The sequence below is a fragment of the Otolemur garnettii genome, unplaced genomic scaffold (assembly GCF_000181295.1).
Source record: "Otolemur garnettii isolate 467f Iridium unplaced genomic scaffold, OtoGar3 scaffold00087, whole genome shotgun sequence".
NCBI lineage: Eukaryota > Metazoa > Chordata > Mammalia > Primates > Galagidae > Otolemur > Otolemur garnettii.
The window spans coordinates 307,519-331,891 of record NW_003852482.1 but is presented as its reverse complement, the minus strand read 5'-3'; the positions used below and the strand labels follow the sequence as shown (position 1 = coordinate 331,891).

Sequence of the window (24,373 nt, the reverse complement as noted above, 5' to 3'; positions counted from 1 at the left end):
CTAGTTTACATTCCCACCAGCAGTGCAGGAGTGTTCCCTTTTCTCCACATCCACGCCAGCATCTCTGGTTTTGGGATTTAGTGATATGGGCTAATCTTACTGGAGTTAGGTGATATCTCAAAGTAGTTTTGATTTGTATTTCTCTGATGATTAAGGATGGTGAGAGTCCTACTTTTTTAAAGGAACTTTTTTTAATGGAAAAGTAGAGCACAGTTAATCTTTGGAGCCCACCATTCAGTTTTGACCATCTCCTGCATTGGCTCTCAGCCTCCTGTCGTTTCTCGGTGTTGAGCTACTGTGTTAAAACAAACTCCATTTACCATTAAATGTCTAAGTATGCACATGTATTTCTTTCGAGACAAAAGATTTTCTCACATAACAGCAGTGCATTTTCACATGTAACAAAAATTACAGCTTTTCCCTCTTACGTAGTACTAGCTGGCAGTGAGATGTCCTCACAGAAGTGCTTTGTGTTCTCTGAATGAATCCAAACCAGTCCCTTTCATCATGTGCAGTGTCTCTTAGGCCTCTTGTGTCTCCTTCCCCCAGACCATCCCTCTGCCACCCTTGCCACCTTGTTTGGAACCGGACCCCAGGGTCTTGTCTTAGCTGGGGCCTCCCTGCTATGTCACACAGTTGTCATCCGTAGTTCCTGTACCCCAGAGCTTAGGTCTGAAGGCTTGCATGGAGTCAAGTACTTAAGTATTTTGTGGTTTAATTTCTGCAAGGGGCTCTGGAAGTTAGGGTGGTGTTAAGATGAGCCTGGGATTCCATGGTGGGCCACCTGTCCTTTCCTCACTGACATTTTGCCTGAAGGTTTTACTGTTGTCCCACTGACCACTGCTTAAATCCAGATTTCCAGTAGAAGCTGCAAAGTTGGGATTTTGAGATTCTGTCATTCCTCTTGCAATCACAAGCTGGAATTCTTTGGCATAGAAGAACTTTCCCTCATCTGCTGGATCTCTTTGGTGCCTCTGAAATAGGTTTTGTCATGATTGTCAGAGCAGGCCTGAGCCCATGCTCTAACAACCTACGGTAGTGTCCCCCTGGGCTTGGTTTCATTTCTCTCCTCTCTCCACCTCCCTTTCTCCCATTAGCATTCTTGGGGTCTTGTGATCTTTCTGTATTTAATGTGTTGTAAACTTTCTCCCTTATAAACTTAAACATACATTCAGAAAATCGTACAAAACAAATATTGGGCTTACTGAATCTTATCTAAGGTGAACTCTGGTAACAATCATCAAGGTCACCACCATCAAGGGAGCTTTGTCCCTTTCTCTTCCACTTTGTTCCCATCCATGGGTTTTTTCCCAGGCGACTCCTCTCCCCAACCTCACCCACCAGGGAAGCCCTCCCTGCCCCACAGTGCTCCCTTCCCCAAGCCATTTGGTTTCTGAAGGCTCCCACACCTTGACTGTGTGGGCTCCAAGCTTCCTCATGCTTGACACAGCCTGGCTGCTTGCAGGCCGTCCCCTTCCTTCTGCAAGGTGTGCGTGGCACAGCATGTTTCTCTTTCCAATGTTAGCTGCTGTTCTTTGGGGGTTCCTAATTGGTCTTAATTCTATCATTTATTGTTCATTTATGGGTTGGAGTGGTTTTATAAAAAGATATGTCTCTTCTACTATTTTACTACTAAGTTGACATGCCAGAGAGGAAAGACAGGGTTAGTGTTTACCCTGTGTTTGTCAGTCTTTAAACTGTGGAATCGTCTTAGATAGATTGGTTCTTGCTTTCAAAATACTGTTATGAGCATGTGTGTTTGGACATATTTGCTAGGTTCATTTGTCTGTGTTGGCTGTCATTGCTGTGTCATGGGCCCACAGGACTCTTGTCATGTTGAGCCCTGCCCTGAAAGGCCAGGCTGGTTTTTATCGTGAGGCTAAGAAGCTATGCACCATTCACCCTTGTGCTCTCACAGAGTGTACCTTGGAGTGATGTGCACTTGGGAAGTCTTGTGTAACTCTGAAAACTAGTGACTTCCACAGTTAGGAATCAAGCCTGGGTAAAGCATCCAGCAGATCTCAGTGTAACTGTACAGGGAGTTTGTATGTAATACTTTAGAAGTTCTGCATTCCAACTTACCTTTAAGAAACTACCGCTTGTTGAGTTTGGGTATCATATGAAACAAAAATGTCCATGAGCATTTGCTCTAATGCAGAAGCAGATGTGAGGATCAGTTGTCTTGTGTTAAACTAGATGTTAAAAAATTCTGCAGCGGCGGGGGGGAGGGGAGAAGAACAAGATGGAGGAAGCTACTGAGCAACAGCTTCCTTGCAACTGGGCACAGTGAGACTGGGGAGAGAAGACTCCAGGCATCTCTGGCTGGTGGGATCTGCCCAGAAACATCGCTTTGGGGACACAGGGAGTCAGTGAAAGATTTCTGGGCCCCATGAGGAGGACAAAAGCAGTGGAGAACTGGCAAATGGTTGTGTGTGTTCATTTGGTCTAATCCCTTATAGCAACAGTGAAATTGCAAACTGGAAAGGCCTTACCTGTGAGCTGTTTTGGTTTTTTTGGACTTGGACTCAGTTGAACTACCTTGGGAAAACTTGGGCAAGAGTACAGAGGACTTTTAAGTGTTGCCTAGGGCCCCAGACTGAGCCGCTGAGCCAGACAGAGCCGCTGAGCCAGACAGAGCTAATAGTGTTTGGCTGTGGGCCACACGGAGCCATTGTGGGAGAACTGCCCCAGCAAGGTCCGCCCTCAGGGTTGCAGAGCAAGGATCGGATGGGAGATCTTGGGAGAGTAATCTAGTAACTGAGCAGGCTAGAAGCTGGGACCTTATAGCCTTAGCCCTCGGGCATTGAGTGAGACCAGTTTTGGCACACTGGGACTCACCAAAACCCTAGTTCAGAGGCACGATAACTTAAAGAGCAAGAGGAAATGAAAGGAAAATTAGGGCAAGGAAACAGATAAAAGAAAACACTCATGAGGAAGAATCAGCAGAAAAATCCTGGCAACATGGAAAGCCAGTCCAGAGCAATCCCCACAAGGGACCGTGAGGTAGCTACTGCAGGGGGTTCCATCTATAAAGAAATGTTAGAAATGACAGAAGGGGAATTTAGAATACAGATGATGAAAACAATGAAAGAAATGATAGAAACAACCAAGGAAACTGCTGATAAAGTGGAAAATAACCAAAAGGAAATCCAAAACCAGAATCAAATAAGAGATGAACAATATGAAGAATATAGAATGGATATAGCAGAGCTGAAGGAACTGAAGCAATCAATTAGGGAACTTAAAGATGCAATAGAAAGTATCAACAACAGATTAGACCACACAGAAGAAAGAATCTCAGAGGTAGAGGACAGAGCTCTTGAGATAACCCAGATAGTTAAAGAGGCAGAAAAGAAGAGAGAGAAGCAGAATGTTCACTGACAGAATTATGGGACTTTATGAAGCATTCAAACATATGAGTTATAGGTATCCCAGAAGGGGAAGAAGAGTGCCCCAGGGGAATGGAAGCCATACTAGGGAATATTATAAATGAAAATTTCCCAAATATCACTAAAGATTCTGATACACTCCTTTCAGAGGGACATCAGACCCTAGGTCACTTCAACTCTAACCAAGCTTCTCCAAGACACATTGTGATGAACCTGTCCAAAGTCAAGACAAAAGAAAAGATTCTTCAAGCTGCCAGGAGTAAGTGCCAGTTGACCTTCAGGGGCAAATCCATCAGGGTGACTGCAGACTCTCTAATGAAACTTTTCAAGCAAGAAGACAATGGTCATCTACCTTTAATTTACTTAAACAGAACAATTTCTATCCCAGAATTCTATATCCTGCTAAGCTAAGCTTTAAAATTGACAGAGAAATCAAATAATTTACTGATATACAAACATTGAGGAAATTCACCACAACAAGACCAGCTCTACAGGAAAAACTTCAACCTGTTCTACACACTGACCATCACAATGGATCAACAGCAAAGAACTCAGAAATTAAAGGACAGAACCTAACTTCCACACTGATGTAAAAAAAGCTAAGCAATGGACTCTCACAAAATAAGATGAATAGAAGACTACCACACTTATCAGTTATCTCAATAAAATGTTACTGGCTTGAATTCCCCAATGAAGAGGCACAGATTGGCTGACTGGATTAAAAAACACAAGCCATCCATTTGCTGTCTGCAGGAAACACGCCTAGCTTCAAAAGACAAATTAAAACTCCGAGTTAAGGGTTGGAAGACAGTTTTTCAGGTAAACGGAATTCAGAAGAAAAGAGGAGTTGCAATCTTTTTTTTTTTTTCTTTGTAGTTTGGCTGGGGCTGGGCTTGACCCGCTACCCTGGGTATATGGGACCGGCGCCCTACTTCTTTGCTGCCCAGGAATTGCAATCTTATTTTCAGATACATGTGGATTTAAAGCAACTAAAGTCAAAAAAGACAAAGATGGTCACTTTATATTGGTCAAGGGAAAAATACAATAAGAAGACATTTCAATTCTAAATATTTATGCACCCCACTTAAATGCTCCCAGATTCTTGAAACAGACCTTACTCTGTCTGAGCAATATGATATCCTATAACACCATCATAACAGGGGATTTTAATACTCCTCTTACAGAGCTGGACAGATCTTCTAAACATAAACAAAGATAAAAGGGACTTAAAGGAGACCCTAAAACAACTGTGCTTGATAGACACATATAGAGCACTCCATCTCAAAGTTAAAGAATATACATTGTTCTCATAGCCCCATGGAACATTCTCCAAAATCGATCATATCCTAGGACACAAAACAAACCTCAACAGAGTCAAAAGAATTGAAATTTTACCTTATATCTTCTCAGGCCACAAGGCACTAAAGGTGGAATTCAACCCCACACAAAGGCATGGAAATTAAACAACCTTCTCTTGAATGACAGTTGGGTGCAGGAAGAAATAAAAGAGAAAATCATTAACTTCCTTGTGCATAACAATAATGAAGACCCAAGCTACCAAAATCTGTGGGATACTGCAAAAGCAGTTCTGAGAGGAAAATGTATCACTTTAGATGCCTACATTCGAAAAACAGAAAGAGAGCACATCAACAAACTCACAAGCCATCTTATGGAATTGGAAAAAGAAGAACAATCTAAGCCTAAATCCAGCAGAAGAAAAGAAATACCCAAAATTAAATCAGAGATCAATGAAATTGAAAACAAAAGAATCATTCAGAAAATTAATGAAACAGGGTATTGGTTTTTTGAAAAAATAAATAAAATAGATAAACCTTTGACCAGACAGACTAAAAATAAAAAAGTAAAATCTCTAGTAACCTCAATCAGAAATGATAAAGGGGAAATAACAACAGATGCCCCAGTGATACAAGAGATCGTCCCTGAATACTACCAGAAACTCTCTGCCTCCAAATTTGACAATGTGAAAGAAATGAATCATTATTTGGAATCACACCCTCTCCCTAGACTTAGCCAGGCAGAAAAAGAGCTCCTGAACAGACCAATTTCAAGCACTGAGATTAAAGAAACAATAAAAAAATCTTCCAACAAAATAATGCCCTGGTCTGGATGGCTTCACACCAGAATTCTATCAAACCTTCAAGGAAGACCTCTTTCCTGTACTGCAGAAATTATTCAAAAAAAAAAAAAATGAGGAGGAAGGAATCTTCCCCAACACATTCTACAAAGCAAACATCACCCTGATATCAAAATCAAGAAAAGACCCAACTAAAAAGGAGAATTTCAGACCAATTTCACTAATAAATATAGATGCAAAAATTCTCAACAAAATTCTAGCCAGTAGGATATAGCTTATCATCTAAAAAGTCATACATCATTATCAAGTAGGTTTCATCCCAAGAATGCAAGGCTGGTTTAACATACGCAAGTCCATAAATGTTATCCACTGTATTAACAGAAGCAAAAACAAAGCCCATATGATCCACTCAAGATTTCAAAAAATGCATTCAATAAAGTCCAGCGTCCTTTTCTAATTAGAACACTAAAGAGTATAGGCATATGTGGCACATCTCATAAACTGATCAAAGCTATCTATGACAAACCCATAGCTATTATTTTACTGAATGAAGTAAAACTAAAAGCTTTTCCTCTTAGAACTGGAACCAGACAAGGTTGTCCTCTGTCACCATTACTATTCAGCACAGTGCTGGAAGTTCTAGCCAATCCAATTAGGCAAGACAAGGAAATAAAGGGCATCTGAATGAGAGCAGAGGAGCTCAAACACTCCCTCTTTGCTGACAATATGACCTTATACTTAGAGAACTCCAAAGGCTCAACCACAAGACTGGAAGTTATCAAAAACTACAGTAATGTCTCAGTATATAAAATCAATGTCCATAAGACCGTAGTCGTCTTTGTATACACCAGGGGTCCTCAAACTTTTTAAACAGAGGCTAGTTCACTGTCCCTCAGACTGTTGGAGGGCCGACTGCAGGCCCCAGGATGAGTTGGCTGCTAAGCAGGACAGGCAGCGGCAGCAAAAACACCCGGTGGGCTGGATAAATGTCCTGGGCGGGCCGCATGTGGCCCATGGGCCATAGTTTGAGGATGCCTGGTATATACCAATAACAGTCAAGATGAGAGGCTAATTAAGAACACAATTCCCTTCACCATAGCTTCAAAGAAAACAAAATACCTAGGAATTTACCTAACAAAAAAGGTGAAGGACCTATAAAAAGAAAATTATGAAATCTTAAGTAAGGAAAACACACCTTGCTCATGGCTGGGAAGAATCAACATTGTTAAAGTGTCTGTATTTCCCAAAGCAATCCACTGATTCATTGCCATCCCTATTAAAATATCAACATCGTACTTTCAAGACTTGGAAAAAGGGATTCTGCATTTTGTATGGAACAAGGAAAAACCCATATAGCTAAGGCAGTTCTTAGTAATAAAAACAAGCTGGGGGCATCAGCATACCAGATTTCAGGTTGTACTACAAAGCCATAGTGGTCAAGACAGCATGGTACTGGCACAAAATTAGAGATACAGACATTTGGAATTGAATAGAAAACCAGGAAATGAAACTAGCATCTTAAAACCACCTAATCTTCGATAAACCAAACAAGAACATACACTGGGGGAAAGACTCCCTATTCAATAAATGGTGCTGGTGAACTGGATATACACATGTAAAAGACTGAAACTGGACCCACACCTTTCTCCACTCACAAAAATTGATTCAACATGGATAAAGAACTTAAATTTAAGGCATAAAACAATAAAAATCCTCAAAGAAAGCATAGGAAAAACACTGGAAGATAATGGCCTGGGGGAAAGACTTCATGAAGAAGACTGCCATGGCAATTGCAACAATAAAAATAAACAAATGGGACTTAAATAAACTGAAAAGCTTCTGTATAGCTAAGTAGACAACACCCAAAGCAAATAGACAGCGAACACAATGGGAAAGGATATTTGCATATTTTGAATCAGACAAAAGCTTGATAACTAGGATCTATAGAGAACTTAAATTAATCCACGTGAAAAAAGCCAACAATCCCATATCAATGTGCAGGAGACATGAATAGAACCTTCTCTAAAGAAAACAGACAAATGGCTAGCAAACATAAGAAAAATGCTCATCGTCCCTAATTATTAGACAAATGCAAATCAAAACCACCCTGAAATACCATCTAACCCCAGTGAGAATGGCCCACATCACAAAATCTCAAAACTGCAAATGCTGGCGTGGCTATGGAGAGAAGAGAACACTTTTACACTGCTGGTGGGACTGCAAACTGATACAACTTTTTAAGAAGGAAGTTTGGAGAACCCTCAAAGAACTCAAGCTAGACCTCCCATTTGATCCTGCAATCCTATTCTACTGGGCATCTACCCAGAAGGAAAAAAATCCTTTCATCATAAGGACACTAGCACTAAGACTGTTTATTGTGGTTCAATTTACAATCACCAAAATGTGGAAACAGCCTAAATGCCCACCAACCCAGGAATGGATTAACAAGTTGGGGTATGTGTACACCATGGAATACTATTCAGTCGTTAAAAATGGAGACTTTATAACCTTTCTATTAACCTGGATGGAAGTGGAACACATTATTCTTACTTAGTAAAGCATCACAAGAATGGAGACACATGAATCCTATGTACTCAATTTTGATATGAGGACAATTAATGACTATTAATGACATAGTGGGGCTGGGGGAAGGGGAGAACATAGAGAGAAAGAAGGAGGGAGCGGTGGGGTCTTGGTGTGCACCATGCCTTTTGGGGGCAAGACATGATTGTAAGAGAGACTTTACCTAACAAATGCAATCAGTGTAACGTGGTTTCTTGTACCCTCAATGAATCCCCAACAGTAAATTAAAAAAGAAATTCTGCAGCTACTGCAAAACGGTGCCACTCATTAGCATTTTTATTTTTTGAAAAACACATTTTCATTAAATATGTTCTTTTTTATTAACATGTGATAGGTTTATTGCCATTTTTACCTTTTTTGTTTGTTTGTTTTATTTTTAGAGTTAGACTCTGCCTCTGTCACACAGGTTAGAGTGCGGTGATGCAATCACAACTCCCTGTAGCCTCAAATTCATGGTTCAAGGGATCCTCTTGCCTCAGACTCCCAGAGTGCTGGGATTATTGGTGTGAACCACTGAGCCTGAGCCAGTTTACTGCTATTTTTAAATAAGTATTCTTAAATTTTTTCCACTTTAATCTCAAATATGGTAAATATCAATATATATCCCACTTGAACAACACCTATTTAAGAGTGGGACCTTTAAGAGTAGTAAGAAGACTCACACCCAAGATCTTGAGAACCACTGGACTTCACCTGAGCTCTCTCTGGACTAGACTTTCTCTCTTTGAACTAACTTCTCTCTCTCTTTCTGGTCTAGATTCTCTTTCTGTCTCTGGTCTAGAACCCCCTCTGTCTCTGTCTCTGTCTCTCTTTGTGTGTGTGTTTCTCTCTCTGTGACTGTCTCTCTCTCTGGACAGACCCACTCTCTTCACTTCTGCCATCTCTTTCTGTGCTTGCCAGCTTTTCCCTGTCCACTAGAGGGACCCTGGCAGGGCAGCTTCGAGCATCCCTGGAGGCCATCAGCACCAGCCTGCCTTCCAGACCTCACTGCAGCCCTGGGACTCACCTGCCCCCTGCTCTTCCTGCCAGGAGGCTCCTGGGTGCTGTGCTCCCATCACATTGCCCCTTTTTGACCCACACTTCCCCGCGTCCCCATCCCATGGCTGGCGGGGTTTGTCTCTGGCCACTCTCTGAGTCCTTGATTTTGTTATGAGTGTTGTCTGTGGGTTTGGTTTTGCTATCTGGTCAATCCTTCTGTTCTGTATGGGATTCCAGGTGCTGAGTTCACTGCTGTCCCCCAAGAAGATGCGTCCCTCATGATGTTCAGCCTGTTCCCCTTGGACCAGAGCAACCCCTTTTTATATCTCTGTTCTCTTCATTTTCAGCCAGGTTTATGGAGGTATAATTTGCACATAGTGAACATCGTCTTTTTTTTAATAGTTCTTTAAGTTTTGACAAATGTATATGGTCCCATAATGGCCAACACCATCACGTCCCTGCTGCTCAGTTCTTCTAGCCCTTTTGTCCATTTGTTCTGTCGCTGTGGGGGGTGTTGAAGTCTCAACTGCAATAGGGTGTGTCATTCGTCCTTCCGGACCTGTCAGTTTTTGCTGAGCGTATTTCAGCAGCTCTGTTGTTACGAGTATGTGCACTTTGGTGAGTGACTCCCACTGTCTTCATGGGATGTCCCGGTTCACGCCTGTTAAAACCACTGCTTTGAAGTTTCCTTCTTCTTCTTTTCTTTTCTTTCTTTCTTTTTTTTTTGAGACAGAGTCTCACTGTGTCAGCCTTAGTAGAGTACCCTGGCTTCACAGCTCACAGCAACCTCAAATTCTTGGGTTTAAGCCAGTGGTTCTCAACCTGTGGATAACAACTCCTTTTTAACAATGAAAATACAGTGCGGCATTAGGAAGGTTGAGAACTGCTGGCTTAAGCGATTCTCTTACATCAGCCTCCCTAGTAGCTGGGACTATAGGTGCCCACCACAACACCTACCTATTTTTTGGCTGTAGTTGGTCACTGTTGTTTTTTTGCAGGCCAGGCTGGATTCAGACCCGCCAACCCCAGTGTATGTGGCTGTTGCCCTACCCACTGAGCTACAGGCATAGAGCCAGAAGTCTCCATTTTCTGATATTAACATAGTTACTCAGCTTTCTTTTATTAATGTTTGGATGATAGGTATTTTTATACCCTTTTACTTTTAATCTCTCTTTTTTTTTTGAGACAGAGACTCAAGCTATCCCCCTGGGTAGAGTGCTCGTGGCATCACAGCTCACAGCAACCTCCAACTCCTGGGCTCAAGCGAGTCTCCTGCCTCAGCCTCCCAAGTAGCTGGGACCACAGGCACCCACCACAGCACCTGGCTATATTTTTTTGGTTGCAGCCGTCATTGTTGCTTTGGCGGACCCGGGCTAGATTCGAACCCGCCACCTTAGGTGTATGTGGCTGGCACCTTAGCCACTAAAGCCATAGGCGTCAAGCTTTACTTTTAATCTCTTTTTGAATTTAAAGTGGGTTCTTGTGGACAGCATGTTCTTGGACTTGCTCTTTCATCTAACACAGTCATATGTCCTCAAAAACATTTCTGTCCACAGTGAACCATATACATGATCGTGGTCTCACAAGATTATGATATATGCTGAATAGCCCTTATTTAAAATGCTTTGGCACAGAGTGTTTCATATTCCAGGTGTTTGGATTTGGGATGCTCAGCCTCTGCTCTGCTGTGTTTAGGTGTCTTTAGACACTTGAATACTTTCCATTGTGTATGCAGTGTAGTCCGTGATGTCCAGCCATGCAGCCTGGGGCCACTGGGCACTGTGGAGCAGTGCAGGCTGTGCCGCTCAGGTTGTGTGAACACCGTCTGTGATTTCCCACAATAGCAGGGTGACCTGATGACGCATTCCTCAGAACAGACTCTGTTATTAAGTGAAATACAATTGATTGATTGATTGTATAGCAGTTTCTGTTTTTAAAATTGGTATGTTTAGATTATCTTCACTGAGCGTAGGTATTAATATTGCTGAGTTACAATCTAACTTTTTTTTTTTTTTTGAGACAGTCTCCACTCTGTTGCCCTGGGTACAGTGCCATGGCATTGTAGCTTACAGCAAAGCAACCTCAAACTCTTGGGCTCAAATGATCCTCCTGCCTCAGCCTCCTGACAGTCACCTGCCACAATGCCCAGCTAATCTTTTCTATTTTAGTAGAGACAGGGTCCCCCTTTTGATCAGGCTGGTCTCGAATTCCTGCCTTGGTCCTGTAGAGTGCTGGGATTATCGGCCTGAGCCACCACACCCAGCCGAATATAACTACTTTTAAGCTTTGTGCTTACATCATCTGTTACCCTCCTTTTTTCCTCCTTTTTTGCCTTCGTTCCTTTGCATATGATGATGTGTCTTTTTTCTCTGGCTGCCCCTAAGATTTTTATCTTTGGTTTTCACTGGTTTAAAAATGATGTGCCTAAGTGTAGTAATTTTGGTTTTTTTGTTTGTTTGTTTTGCTTTTTCAGTGGTGATCCTCTGTAGGTTTCTCTGAGCTCCTTAGGTCTTAAGTTTGGCATCTACCGATTCTTGGTCAGGAGTGCGTTCTTGCTGAGCATGCTCTTTTCTTTCTGTCTTCCTTTTCTGGGATTCTGGTTGTACGTGTTAGATTATTTGATATTGTCCTGCAGCTCTTTGATGCTTTGTATTCCCCCCCTTTTTTCATTTTAGGTATAGATAATTTATACTGGCCCTTTTTCAGATGTACTGATTTTTCCTACTCATGAACTAATCAAAGGCATTTGACTTTGTTACTATGTTTTTTAAATTTCTAGTATTTACATTGACTTTCTTAAAATTCCCAGTCTATAAAATACAATAATTTAGTCATCTCTAAATCTGCTCTTCTTGATTATTTTTTCTCTTGATAGTGGGTTTAGATTCCTCTAGTGTAAGACTCATTTTCTTTTTTTTTTTTTTGAGACAGAGTCTCACTATGTCGCCCTCAGTAGAGTGCTTTGGCGTCACAGCTCACAGCAACCTCCAAATCTTGGGCTTAAGTGATTCTCTTGCTTCAGCCTCGCAAAGTAGCTGGGACTACAGACTCCTGCCACAGTGCCTGGCTATTTTTTGTTGTAGTTGTCATTGTTATTTAGCTGGCCTGGGCTGGGTTCGAACTGGCCAGCCTGGGTATATGTGGCTGGAGCCCTATCCACTGAGCTATGGGTGCCGAGCCTAGTGTAAGACTTCTTAACCTCAGTACTATTGACATTTTGTACCAAATAATTCTTTGGGGGAGGGGCGTTGTCTCAGTGTTGGGTATTTAGCATCTCTGGCCTCTACCCATTAGATTGCCTAGTGGTAACAACTGTAAATGTCTCCAGATATTGCCAGATGCCCTGGGAAGGTTGAGAGGGGAATTGTACTGGGTGATAATCTGCTCTAGTCTCATCTCGTGCTTAAGTTGGCTGCAGGGGGTGGTGGTTGCCATGCCGGATGGTGCCCCTGGCCATGGTTCCTCACCGCTTCTGCCTCACCTGTGGCTTTCAGCCTTTGGCTTTTTTTGTGTGCCTCTGCCCTGGTGAAGGGCCCTTTTCCATGCTTTTTTCCCCTCATTGTGGTAGGTCACTTCTGTTAGCTCCTCAGGGAAGGCCAGCCTGGTGATGGGGCCTCCTGTGATTCTGGAGCCAGTCCTCAGCAGGCCCTGTGCCCCTGGGTCTGTTCTAGCCCACGGCAGGGAAATGCAGTTTTGAATTGGGATGGGTCTGCCTCTGGGTATAGGAGGCCTCAGTGGGCTGCAGGTGCCCTCAAACTACAGCCCGCGAGTCACATGAGGCCTGCCAAGGACATTTATCCAGCCCGCCCGGTGTTTTTGCTGCTGCTGCCTGTCCTGCTTAGCAGCCAACTTGTCCCAGGGCTTGCAGTCTGGCCCTCCAACGGGCTGAGGGATAGTAAACTGGCCCCCTGTTTAAAAAGTTTGAGGATCCCTGGTCTCTCTGGAGCTTCCTGGGCCCAGGATTATTTGCTGCCCTCCCCTAAAAGTAGATGGTCTTGATTAAAGCCTTTTCCTCAGTCACAGCAAGTTTTTACCTGTGCGCTAGGCCAGAGGCTTGGTTTTCCCTTCTGGTTACTTTGTTCAGTGAGGGAGGAGGGTCCATGTGGGCTCTAGCGATTCCGGGTTTGCACTGACCTACCACTTGTGAGGAACTGAGAAGGCCCAGCAAAAAGGGCCGACTTCCTGGGGCTGTGGCTCCTAGCCACTTGTGTGTTTGCTGTGGCAGCATTCTAAGAGCCACATGGTCTACTTGGAATGTACCCCAAAGACAGGGTCTTGCTCTGTCACCCAAGCTGGAGTTGCAGCGGTGCTATCCAGGCTCACTGCAGCCTTGAACACCTGGGCTCAAGGGATCCTCCTGCTTCTGATTCCCAAGCTGGGATTATGGGTTCTCATATCATACCTGGCCAGTTTTTAAATGTTTTGTAGGGACAGAGTCTTGCTGTGTTGCCTAGGCTGGTCTCAAACTCTTGGGCTCAAGCAATCCTTCCTTCTCCCACAGTGCTGGGGTCGCAGGTGTGAAGCACTGTGCTTGTCCTGCTTTATCTCTTTCTTTCCTAGCCCCGACTGGTTCACATTGCCATTCATTTGAAGGACTCTTTCCAAAACACCATTTCCTTATATTTCCTGCACTTGGACCCCTCAAGTCCTCAGGTCTCTTCTGTCTCTGTTTTATAGATAGAGACACAGTCACATGCCGTTACCAATGTTTGTTCCCTAGTTATGTGTTGGTACCCAGACTGTCTTTAAACACACAATTCCTGGGCGATTCTAACATGATCTAGTTTAGTATTAGTGGCCTCCTTGTTCATTTGACAGGTTGGTCACTAGTGCCACTCAGGCACATCCTGTGGTTGCTGCTCTGTGGATTGTCATGTTGGTTGTTTGTCCTGGCAAATGCTGCATTTTTCAAGATATATTTTTGTGCACTCACTTAGGCAAAGTCTTAGAAGAAGAATGTGCATTTGTGAACTCTTGCATTTGTGTTCCCAAATTGTTTGTGGCAACTCAGGCGGAGCTCAGTGCTGGTGTGTCAGCTCCTGTAGACCTCAGAGATGGGCCTGCTGAAAGGTGACCCTGCCTGGTCCCAGGCAGGGTGGCAGGAGGGTCACAGGCTTCTTACTCTGCATTTCCTTCATCGCCAGGAAGCGCACGTTTTATCATGTGTTTGGGGGACATTTGTGGTTCTTTTGTGAATTGCCATTCAATTCTTTGCTTATTTTTCTGTTGGGCTATTTTGTGTTTCTTACTGACTGTCAGAGAGCTTTACATACAAACCAGCAAACCTTTGTCTGACACCATGCAGAGCACAGTAGCTTTTGGGGTGACTGTGCCCCTTGCAAACCCCTTCCAGTGGCCATGTTCTCCAGGCAGACCCAGGAGACTCTGCTGTCTGCATCTTGCTCCAGGACCTCGCAGTGTCGAAGGATTTGTTGCTCCATTCCTCACTGGTGGCTTGTGATGGCCTGGGCTGTCCTGCCCAGCATGTGTCCTTTTTCTTTAGTATGTTTCCCTTGACTTCTCCCAGAGACAAGCAGCTGGTTCTCTGCTTTGGTGCACACGTACCTGTCACTCTCAGTGCACAAGTTGTGGTCATGTGCTGGCTGTCTTCTGTGTCTGTGCAGAAGACAGTGGCACCCTGAGACTGTCACTTTTCCCAGCGTTGGCAGCAGGTTTGTGCTCAGGACCCCCGTCTGCCTGCAAGGCTCCCTGCTCGGCTCCCTGCTGTGTTGGTCAGCTTGCACTTGCTGAGCACTTGCCATGTGCCAGGTACCTCCTAGGGCACAGGGTAGGAAAGCCATGGCCTTGCAGCTCTCACTGACCCCAGTCTTATCTGATTACAGTTGGGCCGGTGCACCAACAGCGTGGTCAAGTACGAGCTGATGCGCCCATCCAACAAGGCGCCACTCCTGGTGCTGTGTGAAGACCACCGGGGCCGCATGGTGAAGCACCAGTGCTGTCCTGGCTGCGGCTATTTCTGCACGGCGGTAAGAGCCTAGCCTGCCTGGCAGCCTCTTGTGTCCTGTGTAGTGTGCGCATCTGGTCATTAGCACTTGTTCCCACCCTGCCCATTCTGCTGCAGGGCAGGCCACCGGCTGGCGAGCACACAGCAGACTTGTCCAAATGGCTCATCCCAAGTTGGGGCCCATCCTGAGATCTCCAGCATTTCACACGCCCCTCACCATAGCTGTTGAGCTTTCTTGCCTTAGACCTGAAGCCCCTGTTTCCCTGCTCTACCAGTGAGCCCTGGGCCTTGCAGAGATGAGTAGGACTGTGACCCCGCCCCTCACATCATACAGCTATGAGCATCCTGAGTAGTGTTTCCCTCCTAAGGACAGGCATATGTGCCATCCTCTGCTGTATCTCCTGGTTTCTTCTGTTCATCAAACATCTGCACTCAACCAGTGCTCAGGGGTCTCCTGAAATGGGCCTCTTCCCTATGGAGCACCCTGTGTGAGCGTTGGTGTGTTTCTGTGTCCACGTGACTATCTGCATGAGTGCCCACGTGTGCACCTGTGTGTGTGTACCCATGTGTGTGTTCTTGCTTGTGTGGGGGTGTGCACTTATGTGCGCATGCCCATAGGTGCCCATGTGTATATGTGTTCACATTTGTGTGTTCACGTGCTCATGCCCATGTGATACCCACAGCTTCACATGCTGTAGTTGCCCTGCTGTCTCTTTGTGGCCGAGGCCAAGAGCTTCCACTTTATGTGGGTTTTTCTTTGAGTTCATACATTTTCTTGTCTTTAAACATCCTTTTTTTGCATCTGCTGAAAAAGAGAGAAGCTACTTTTCTAACTTGCTGCAAGAATGTGCTGTTCTTACTGCTGTGGGTCCCTCCTCTGGCTTCTGTCCCCTGGATTGCCAGACAATATCCTCTTTGGTACCCTGTGCTTAGAGTCTGTCCCTTTTTCAGACCCTAAATGTGGGCTTTTTCAGGGTTTCTTCTTTGGACCTTTTCTTTTCATACAGCCTTTTGCTCAAGTGGAGCAAGACCGTGGCATGGGGTGTCTTGGGATCAGTCAGGTAACCTCTCCCCTGTTGGGCATCCTCTCAGCAGGAGGCTTGTGGGGGCTGCTTTGCAGAGCAGTGTTTTCCCTTCTCTCCCGCTGGAGACGGAATAGCTAGGACCAGCCCCTGGCTGCCAGGCTCACTTACTCAGCCTAGCTAGACACGAGGTGCAGCACTGGTTTAATAGTACCTGGTTTATTTTTCTCAATATTAGCCCCAATTTTTAAGAGGTGATTTTATGACTTCCATTTTTAGGGTAATTTCATGGAGTGTCAACCTGAGAGCAGCATCTCTCACCGTTTCCACAAAGATTGTGCCTCTCGAGTCAATGATGCCAGCTACTGTCCCCACTGCGGGGAGGAGACCTCCAAGGCCAGAGAGGTGACAATAGCGAAGGCAGACACGACCTCCACGGTGACTCCAGTGCTCGGACAGGAGAAAAGCTCGGCCCTGGAGGGCAGGGCTGACACCACCACGGGCAGGTGCTTGATAGGGGCTGTGGCCAGCTCTCCGGGTGGCTCCCTGGAGATGGCTCCATCGTTACTAGTTGCTGATTTCTGCTGTTTTATCCAGCAGTCTTTCAGCTGACTCATGCCCACTGTGAGTTCTGACACTTAAGAAACACTGAAGTTCATTCATTGCCACTTGTATGTAGGTCTGTCTCAGTCACTTGCCTGACTCTGAACCAGCTCTCACATGAGCCTCAGTGCTGAGATCACAGCGTCCTGCTGCCCGCAGGTGGCTGTCTGTGCACCCAACTCGAGTGCGTGCTGCGGTCTCACTGCACTACTTGGCACTAAGGTTTGAAGGCCTTAGCTGAAGACAAGAAAAAACAGCCTAAAAGAAGTATTGGTATTAGACACATGTAAGTGTCTTCCTGAAAGGATCTGTAGGAACATCTGAAAAATTTTCAGAGCTAAAAGGAGTCAGTAAACGGATCAGATTAAGGCAGCAGCTGCAGAAGTCAGGCGCCTTATTCCCTACTACCAGTATCCTGCTAGAAAATAAAATAATGGAAAGACACACTTTGAAAACAGCAGCAAAAAACCATACATAAACTGTCCAACAGAAAAAGAGGGAAAAAAACTTAAATGTCACATTGATATAAAAAAAAAAAACCCTGAAACTTCTTTGGGGGTCATTTCAAAGACACTCAAATTGTGGACATATCAGAACTGGCTTTGGGAAAGTGTTGATTCCTTCTTACTGATCTGTACATTTAAGTAAAAATTCCAGTGGAATTTCCTGTATTGGGGAGGGCATTAGATACATTGAACCTGAAGCTCATTCATGAGACATTTGAACATGTGGCCTGGAAGTCCTGGAAAAGTTGCCCTCATTTTTTAATACATTTCCCTGGAAATTTGATTCTGAGTCCCAGACCATTTCATCCTCAGGCTAAGCAGATAATAAGCAATTTGGCAGTTGTTTTCTCTCAGAAAATTAATATATTTAAACAGATTGGAGTAAATCATGTTTTATGCTCTCATTGGTTTCCATCAGAAGGTGGTTTTCTTGACTGCTAAGACTCAGCCTCACTGGTTTCCTCCCCTGCAGTATGGCTGGGCCACCACTGGACGACAAGCCACATGGCGCAGCCCCCCAGGTGCCTGAGGGCATAGATCCGTCGGGACCTGTTGGGCTGGTTCGGCAGACTCCTGGCCTTCCCCAGGGCCCAGGGAAGGAGACCTTGGAGAGTGCTCTGATTGCTCTGGACTCGGAAAAGTAAGGACTGAGCTGCGGTTTCAGAGGTGTCCCAGGGCTATGGTGGTCAGTGCTGCCTGTTGTGCTCCCTGACGTCACTGTGGTGCTTCTCAGCATTTGATTAATGCTGTTCATGAACAATTTGTGTATTTTTATACTATTTTGGTAAAGTTTTGCAAGTTTTTATATTCTTTATTGTTCTAAGAGCAAAAGGTGATAACTTTGAAGCCATAAGTATATCTAGTCTTTTTTTTTTTTTAATTTAAAGATTTTTTTATTTTAATTTTTTTGAGACAAGAGTCTCAAGCTGTCCCCCTGGGTAGAATGCTGTGGCATCACAGCTCACAGCAACCTCCAACTCCTGGGCTCAAGCGAGTCTCCTGCCTCCGCCTCCCAAGTAGCTGGGACCACAGGCGCCCGCCACAACGTCTGGCTATTTTTTGGTTGCAGCTGTCATTGTTGTTTGGCAGGCCCGGGCTGGATTCGAACCTGCCACCTTAGGTGTATGTGGCTGGCACCTTAGCCACTTGAGCCACAGTGTGTCTAGTCTTGTTGAGCTCTTAGGACGTTTCCCCTGGATATTCTTGCACCTCCCTTGAGTGGCCATTTCCCCCCACAGCTCCCCTTATCTGTACAAGGCAAGGGTCAGAGCAGGTGCCCCTTGGCTTACCTGAAAGCTCCTAAATGGTGCTCTTCCTGCTTCCCCAGTGGGGCCCTTGTTTTCCTCTGCTCAGGGATCAGATCAAACCCTCACACTGCATCCCTGGAAGGGAAAGCCCAGCCGTCAGCTACCCTTTTGCCTAATGGAAATGTTCTGGTGTTGATACATCCCTTGTGCTGAACCTTCCTCACCCTGGACTCTCCATGTGGTTCCTTCTCTGTCTCTGCAGCCTAGTCTCTTGAGCCTGTTCTGCCCATAGTCACTGCTCCTGACCCTGCCTTTTCCCCACTCCTTAGTTCTCAACTTACAGAGTCAAGGTTTCAAGGCAAAGTGCCTGTGTTGCTGGCTCCCTCTGCCCAGGCATCTTCTAAACCAGCCAAGGGGCCTTGTGGTACCACCATCAGCACCTCCTTGTGCCCGGTCTGCACGCACTGCCCTGGGGCTCCTCTGGCCTCCCTTACCAATCGAGCTGGTGTGTTGTGTAGAGTCTCATGGTGTGTAGCATTCTGATGCTGTGACGGAGAGGACAGCTGTCACTTATGGAGGTGTTTTTACTGTGAGATGCCTTGAGATTAGTGGGTTAGTAGGCATTTGAACCTGGGGCTGACTGGTAGGCAGTACCTAGGCACTTTAGACTCCACCTTCACGTGTACATGTCAGAGCCTGAGCTGACTGCTGTGCTGTGTTTTCCTGCAGACCCAAGAAGCTCCGTTTCCACCCAAAGCAGCTTTACTTCTCCGCCAGGCAGGGGGAGCTACAGAAAGTGCTTCTCATGCTGGGTAAGTTACCCTCCTGACATCCAGCCCTCAGGAGTGGGTGGTTATGGGGGCCCCTTTTTTCATGAGGCCAGTCTCATTTTATTTTCTGTTTATAGTCTGAGTTCTCTGAACAGCACAAGGAAGTTGCCCACTGGTGTGCAGCCTTTTTATGATGAATGTGTTCATATTCAGTTACTCAAGGTTCTAGATTATTCTCCATGAATTTGTAATTTTTTGAATTAAGTATGTAATTATTAAAACAAGCAGAGGCCAGGCATGGTGGCTCACACCTGTAATCTCAGCACTTGGGAGGCCGAGGTGGGTAGATTGCCTGAGCTCACTGGTTTGAGACCAGCCTGAGCCAGAGCGAGACCTCGTCTCTAAAAATAGCCAAGTGTTATAATTATAAGAGGGACTTTACCTAACAAATGCAATCAGTGTAACCTGGTTTAGTCTACCCACAAAGAATCCCCAACAATTAAAAAAAAATAGCCGGACGTTGTGGTGGGCTCCTGTAGTCTCAGCTACTTGGGAGGCTGAGGCAGAGAATCTCTTAAGCCCAAGAGTTTGAGGTTGCTGTGAGCTGTGATGTCACTATACTCTACTGAGAGCAACATAGTAAGACTCTGTCTCCAAAAAAAAAGGGGGGAGCAGCACCTGTAGCTCAAGGAGTAGGGTGCTGGCCCCATATAGGGGGTGGCAGGTTCAAGCCTGGCCCTGGCCAAAACTGCAAAAAAAAACAATAGAGGTGCAAAAAATAAAATTAGTGAATCAGGGTCACCTTATGATGTGCCTGTTGATGAAAAGCAGATGTCCTGTCTGTGTGACAAAGGCAGCATTGCTGCAAACAGGTGTGATTTAGTCACATTAGGGCTGGAGTATGTTTCTGCATTTGTATTTTATAATAGATAAATCCACGGATTTAGATTCCCAGTAACAGAAAATATACTTGGTAAAACCTTCCCCGTGGTCATTGGATCTCTGAGCTTACAGCTCTACACTTGATTTCTCTAGAGTTCATATTCTCTGGGTTGAAAAGGCTAATTAAGAAGCCCTTTACTTGACAGTAAGTGATGAAAGGAAAAGAACAGTTTGCTCTAAAAAAAGGGGTTTATTTATGTTGATCAAAATGACAGCTTCATATCCTCAGGATTCCTGAAAGGATAAAGTGAGATCTCCTCACTACTGTAAGATTGGTCTCTTGGCTCACTGTCCTTTTTGGCTTCCTGAAAGTGGACACGTGTCCAAGTCATTTGTCTCCAGGCCTTGCTCTGGCCCAAGGGTTCCTGCCTTCTTTGGTCTTCTTGCAGAGTCTGGGGGCTGTGGCAGGGGCACTGGGACTCAGAGGCACCCGAGTTAGTGGGTGTATGGCTGGGTTGGGTCTGACAGGGGTCTTGCCCCTGCCTTTCCCACGGAATGCACCTGCTTCCTTCAGACATTCCCAGGGCAGCACCTGGCTCCCCTTGGCAGGACAGGACATATGCTGGGTTATCCTCCCAGCCTTGACGACTGCCCTCCTTAGGAGGGTTGTGGCTGCATCTGAGTCGTGAGTAAAACCGTGTTTGTCCACAGTTGATGGAATCGATCCCAACTTCAAAATGGAGCACCAGAGCAAGCGCTCACCCCTGCATGCCGCAGCGGAGGCTGGCCACGTGGACATCTGCCACATGCTGGTCCAGGTTTGCACTGCGCCCTCCCAGGGCTCTTTACCTGCTTTTCTACTTTGACCAAAAAAGAGTAGTGCCAGGTTCTTAGTTCTGATCATTGAAGAGTAGATAGTGCTGTGAGGCTGAAATAAACCCATGTCCCTCCCTGTCCCACAGTGCTTGGCACTTTCAGCTGCTGCTTCTCGTGTTTATTAACATGTGTGAAAATAGCTGCTGCTGATCCAGCTGTTTCTTTCTTTTTTTTTAGAGGCAGAGTCTCACTTTATTGCCCTCAGTAGAGTGCTGTGGCGTCACAGCTCACAGAAACCTCCAACTCTTGGGCTTAGGCGATTCTCTTGCCTCAGTCTCCTGAGTAGCTGGGACTACAGGTGCCCACCACAATGCCCAGCTATTTTTTTGTTGTGGTTTGGCCAGGGCTGGATTTGAACCCGCCACCCTCAGTATATGGGGCCTGCACCCTACCCACTGAGCCATAGGCGCTGCCCCTGGCTGTTTCTTAATTTACTTTTTTTCAGTTTTCAGTTAGTTTTTAGTTTTAGTATTTACCCATGTCCTGGGTAAAGGGAGAGCTCAGCATTAGCACAGATACCCCTCCTGAGCTTCGAGTGTTTATGCTGCTGCCTTAAAAATCATTCAGAACATGTGTGACATGGCTATGTAAACACTTCTTAAGCAGAGCTGTGTAGTCTGTGTGGCATGTCTCATCTGTGTCCAGACTCCCAGATGCCACAGCCACCCCTTGGGATGTCCCTTCCCCAGCCCCTCTGTTGGGTTCCTTGTTTGTCAGATGCCATGTTCAAAGTCTAACTGAACATGTCTAACTTCTGATCCTGCATGTGGGACCTTATAGGAATGTTTTGCCTCATGGTAGCACAGCCCTCGAAGTGTATGGGCTGTGTCTTCTGTGGGGAGCTCCTCTGTCTGCCCAGCTTTCTTGCTGGCTGGGGCCTCCTGGACCAAGTCTCTGCCATGATCCATCTCCCACCTGTGGGCTCCACTTTCCAGGCAGCATTGTCAACTTTAACTTGGGCTCCTGGGGGACTTTTAACATGCACCATCATATGCTGAAACACTGAGGCCCTTTCCTCCTCTGTGACCGTTCCTTTCTTCGTAGCCTCTCATTCTTTATTTCTCTGAAGATATTATAGTTGTTTTGAAGTTTTGTGCTGCTCTGTTTGTTTGTTTTTGAGACAGAGCCTGAAGCTGTCACCCTGAGTAGAGTGCTATGAGGTCACAGCTCACAGCAACCTCCCACTCCTGGGCTTAAGTGATTCTTTTGCCTCAGCCTCCCAAGTAGCTGGGACTACAGGCGCCCACCACAATGGTTGGCTATTTTTTTGTTGTAGTTGTCATTGTTTGGCAGGCCTGGACTGGATTTGAACTTGCCAGCTCTGGTGTCTCTGGCTGGAGCCTTAGCTGCTTGAGCTGCAGGCTCCAAGCCAATGCTGCTTTATTTGTTTTAGTCTCTTTCACACTTAAAGGTTTTCCTCAAATGCTTGCTGTTCCTTGCTTGTTTATATTCAAAGTACCACAGTGCTGATAGTGGCCTCTTGGTTGAGGGAAGCTTGTCGGCTCTTGGGTGACCTACAGGTTTGCTGTTGTGTCAGAGCCCCAAACTCTGCTGTCTGAAAGGAGCCATTTACATGGACTATAACCTGTCTGTGCCTAAGAAAGATAGGCCTGTAGGGCCACCCTACCTGCTGTGCCACCACTCTGCTGCCCGTGTGTCCTTCTCCCCTGTGTTCTTCTCATGTCTCTAGTCATAGCTGTGGACATTGTGTTACTATTTGCTTGGAACATTTTTCCATCTTTTTTTTTTTTTTTGAGACAGAGCCTAAAGCTGTCCCCCTGGGTAGAGTGCTATGGCTTCACTGCTTACAGCAACCTCCAACTCCTGGGCTCAAGCGAGTCTCCTGTCTCAGCCTCCCAAGTAGCTGGGACCACAGGCATCCGCCACAACGCCGGGCTATTTTTTGGTTGCAGCCATTATTGTTGTTTGGTGGGCCCGGGCTGGATTCAAACTCGCCACCTTAGGTGTATGTGGCTGGCGCCTTAGCCACTTGAGCCACAGGCGCTGAGCCTTTTCCATCTTTTTATTCTGCTCTTTCCCCCTCCTTTTTGGATATATATATTTTAAACTTACAGCTCAATTTTTTAAAACTCAGGTGCAATGGTTCACGCCTATAATCCCAGCACTCTGGGAGGCTGAGGCAGGTGGGTGGATCCCTTGATCTCAGGAGTTTGAGACCAGCCTGAGCAAGAGGGAGACCCCATCTCTACTAAAAACTTAAAAATTGGCCGGGCACAGGAGTATGTGTGCATGTAGTCCCTGCTGCTCAGGAGACAAAAGTGAGTAGATCGCTTGAGCCTGGGCATTTGAGATTGCTGTGACCTGTGGTGAATCCAGGCAAAACAAAAAAACTGTGTCCAATAATCTTTAGTATTTTAACAGGAACCATTTGTCCAGTTATACTTTTAATTTCTAACATATTTTTATTTATATCTGATGTCTTATGTTGTAATTTTAATCCTAGCTATCTTTAGTCTATTTTTTGTTGCTATAGTAGAATACTTGAGACTGGGTTAATTTGTGAAGAAAAGACATGTGCTTCCTATAGTTCTGGAGGCTGGGAAGTCTGAGGTGGAGGGCTGGCGTCTGGTAAGGCCCTTGTGCTGCTCAGAATGTGGAGGGGAAGCAGGCATGTGGGAGAGACTGGAGACTCAGGCTGCTGGTGCTGTGACACCCTTGGGCACATCTGTTCCCTCAAGAACTGTCCCCCTCTGGCAACAAAGACTTTAACCCACCTAGACAGCCTCACCACTTCCCAGGTGCCTCCCCACACTACCTGAGGGGGACAGAGCCTCAGCCTGAGGTCGGGTGGAGGGGAGCATAAACCATATGCAAATTGTAGCACTGGCCTTTTGAAAGAAATATTGTTTCTCTCTCATCTTTCTTGCCCTCTTTAGGACTGATTTCTGTTTAGTTGTTCCGTTTCTCATCTCTCTGTCAGTTTCGGAGTTATATCTAGCCCTTGTTTAATGTGCAGACTCTTATTGCTGACATCACCCAGAGGCCACGGAGCCGGGGACGCAGAGGCAGTGGTGAGGGTCTGGATTTGCAGCCATGAGCACTTAGGAGGAGCTGCCAGAGACCCCATCCTCAGAGGGACTATGAGGGTTCAGAGGCAGTGGGGTGCTCAGGATCAGCCGTGAGGGCACAAGCTCCTGGGAAGAGAGGTGTCAGCGCTGCCAGCTGAGGGTGTCAGGCTGTGGCCTGGATGAGGGGCATGTTGGAGGAGGGATGGTGCTTGGGCGGGCAAGGCGTCAAGTGGGCAGGATGGGCAGCAGGGCCTCTCCCTGCCTGTGGCCCTGAAGTGTGGACCTGGGAGCCAGGGGAGTGTTTTTTCTCTGACCAAGTGTGGGGGCTCCTCCCAGAAGCTCTTCTGGGTCTGGAAGCCCAGGTTGCTGGTAGTTCTCTCTGAGTATGTGAAAGGAATGATTCCATCCTCTGACTGCATGCTTCCTTT

At 45.7% G+C, this 24,373-nt stretch overlaps 1 protein-coding gene across 4 annotated transcripts in view; it reads left to right on the top strand.

The window, feature by feature from the left end:
* Positions 1-24,373, top strand: part of EHMT1 (euchromatic histone lysine methyltransferase 1) — a 173,052-nt gene that overhangs the window by 104,509 nt on the left and 44,170 nt on the right. For all 4 annotated transcript variants that reach the window (XM_012808299.2, XM_023516087.1, XM_023516086.1 and 1 more), the window contains exons 11-15: positions 14,889-15,032; positions 16,312-16,538; positions 17,614-17,781; positions 19,118-19,200; positions 20,752-20,858. In XM_012808299.2, coding sequence (XP_012663753.1) covers positions 14,889-15,032; positions 16,312-16,538; positions 17,614-17,781; positions 19,118-19,200; positions 20,752-20,858 — 729 coding nt within the window. The remainder of the gene's footprint in view (positions 1-14,888; positions 15,033-16,311; positions 16,539-17,613; positions 17,782-19,117; positions 19,201-20,751; positions 20,859-24,373) is intronic.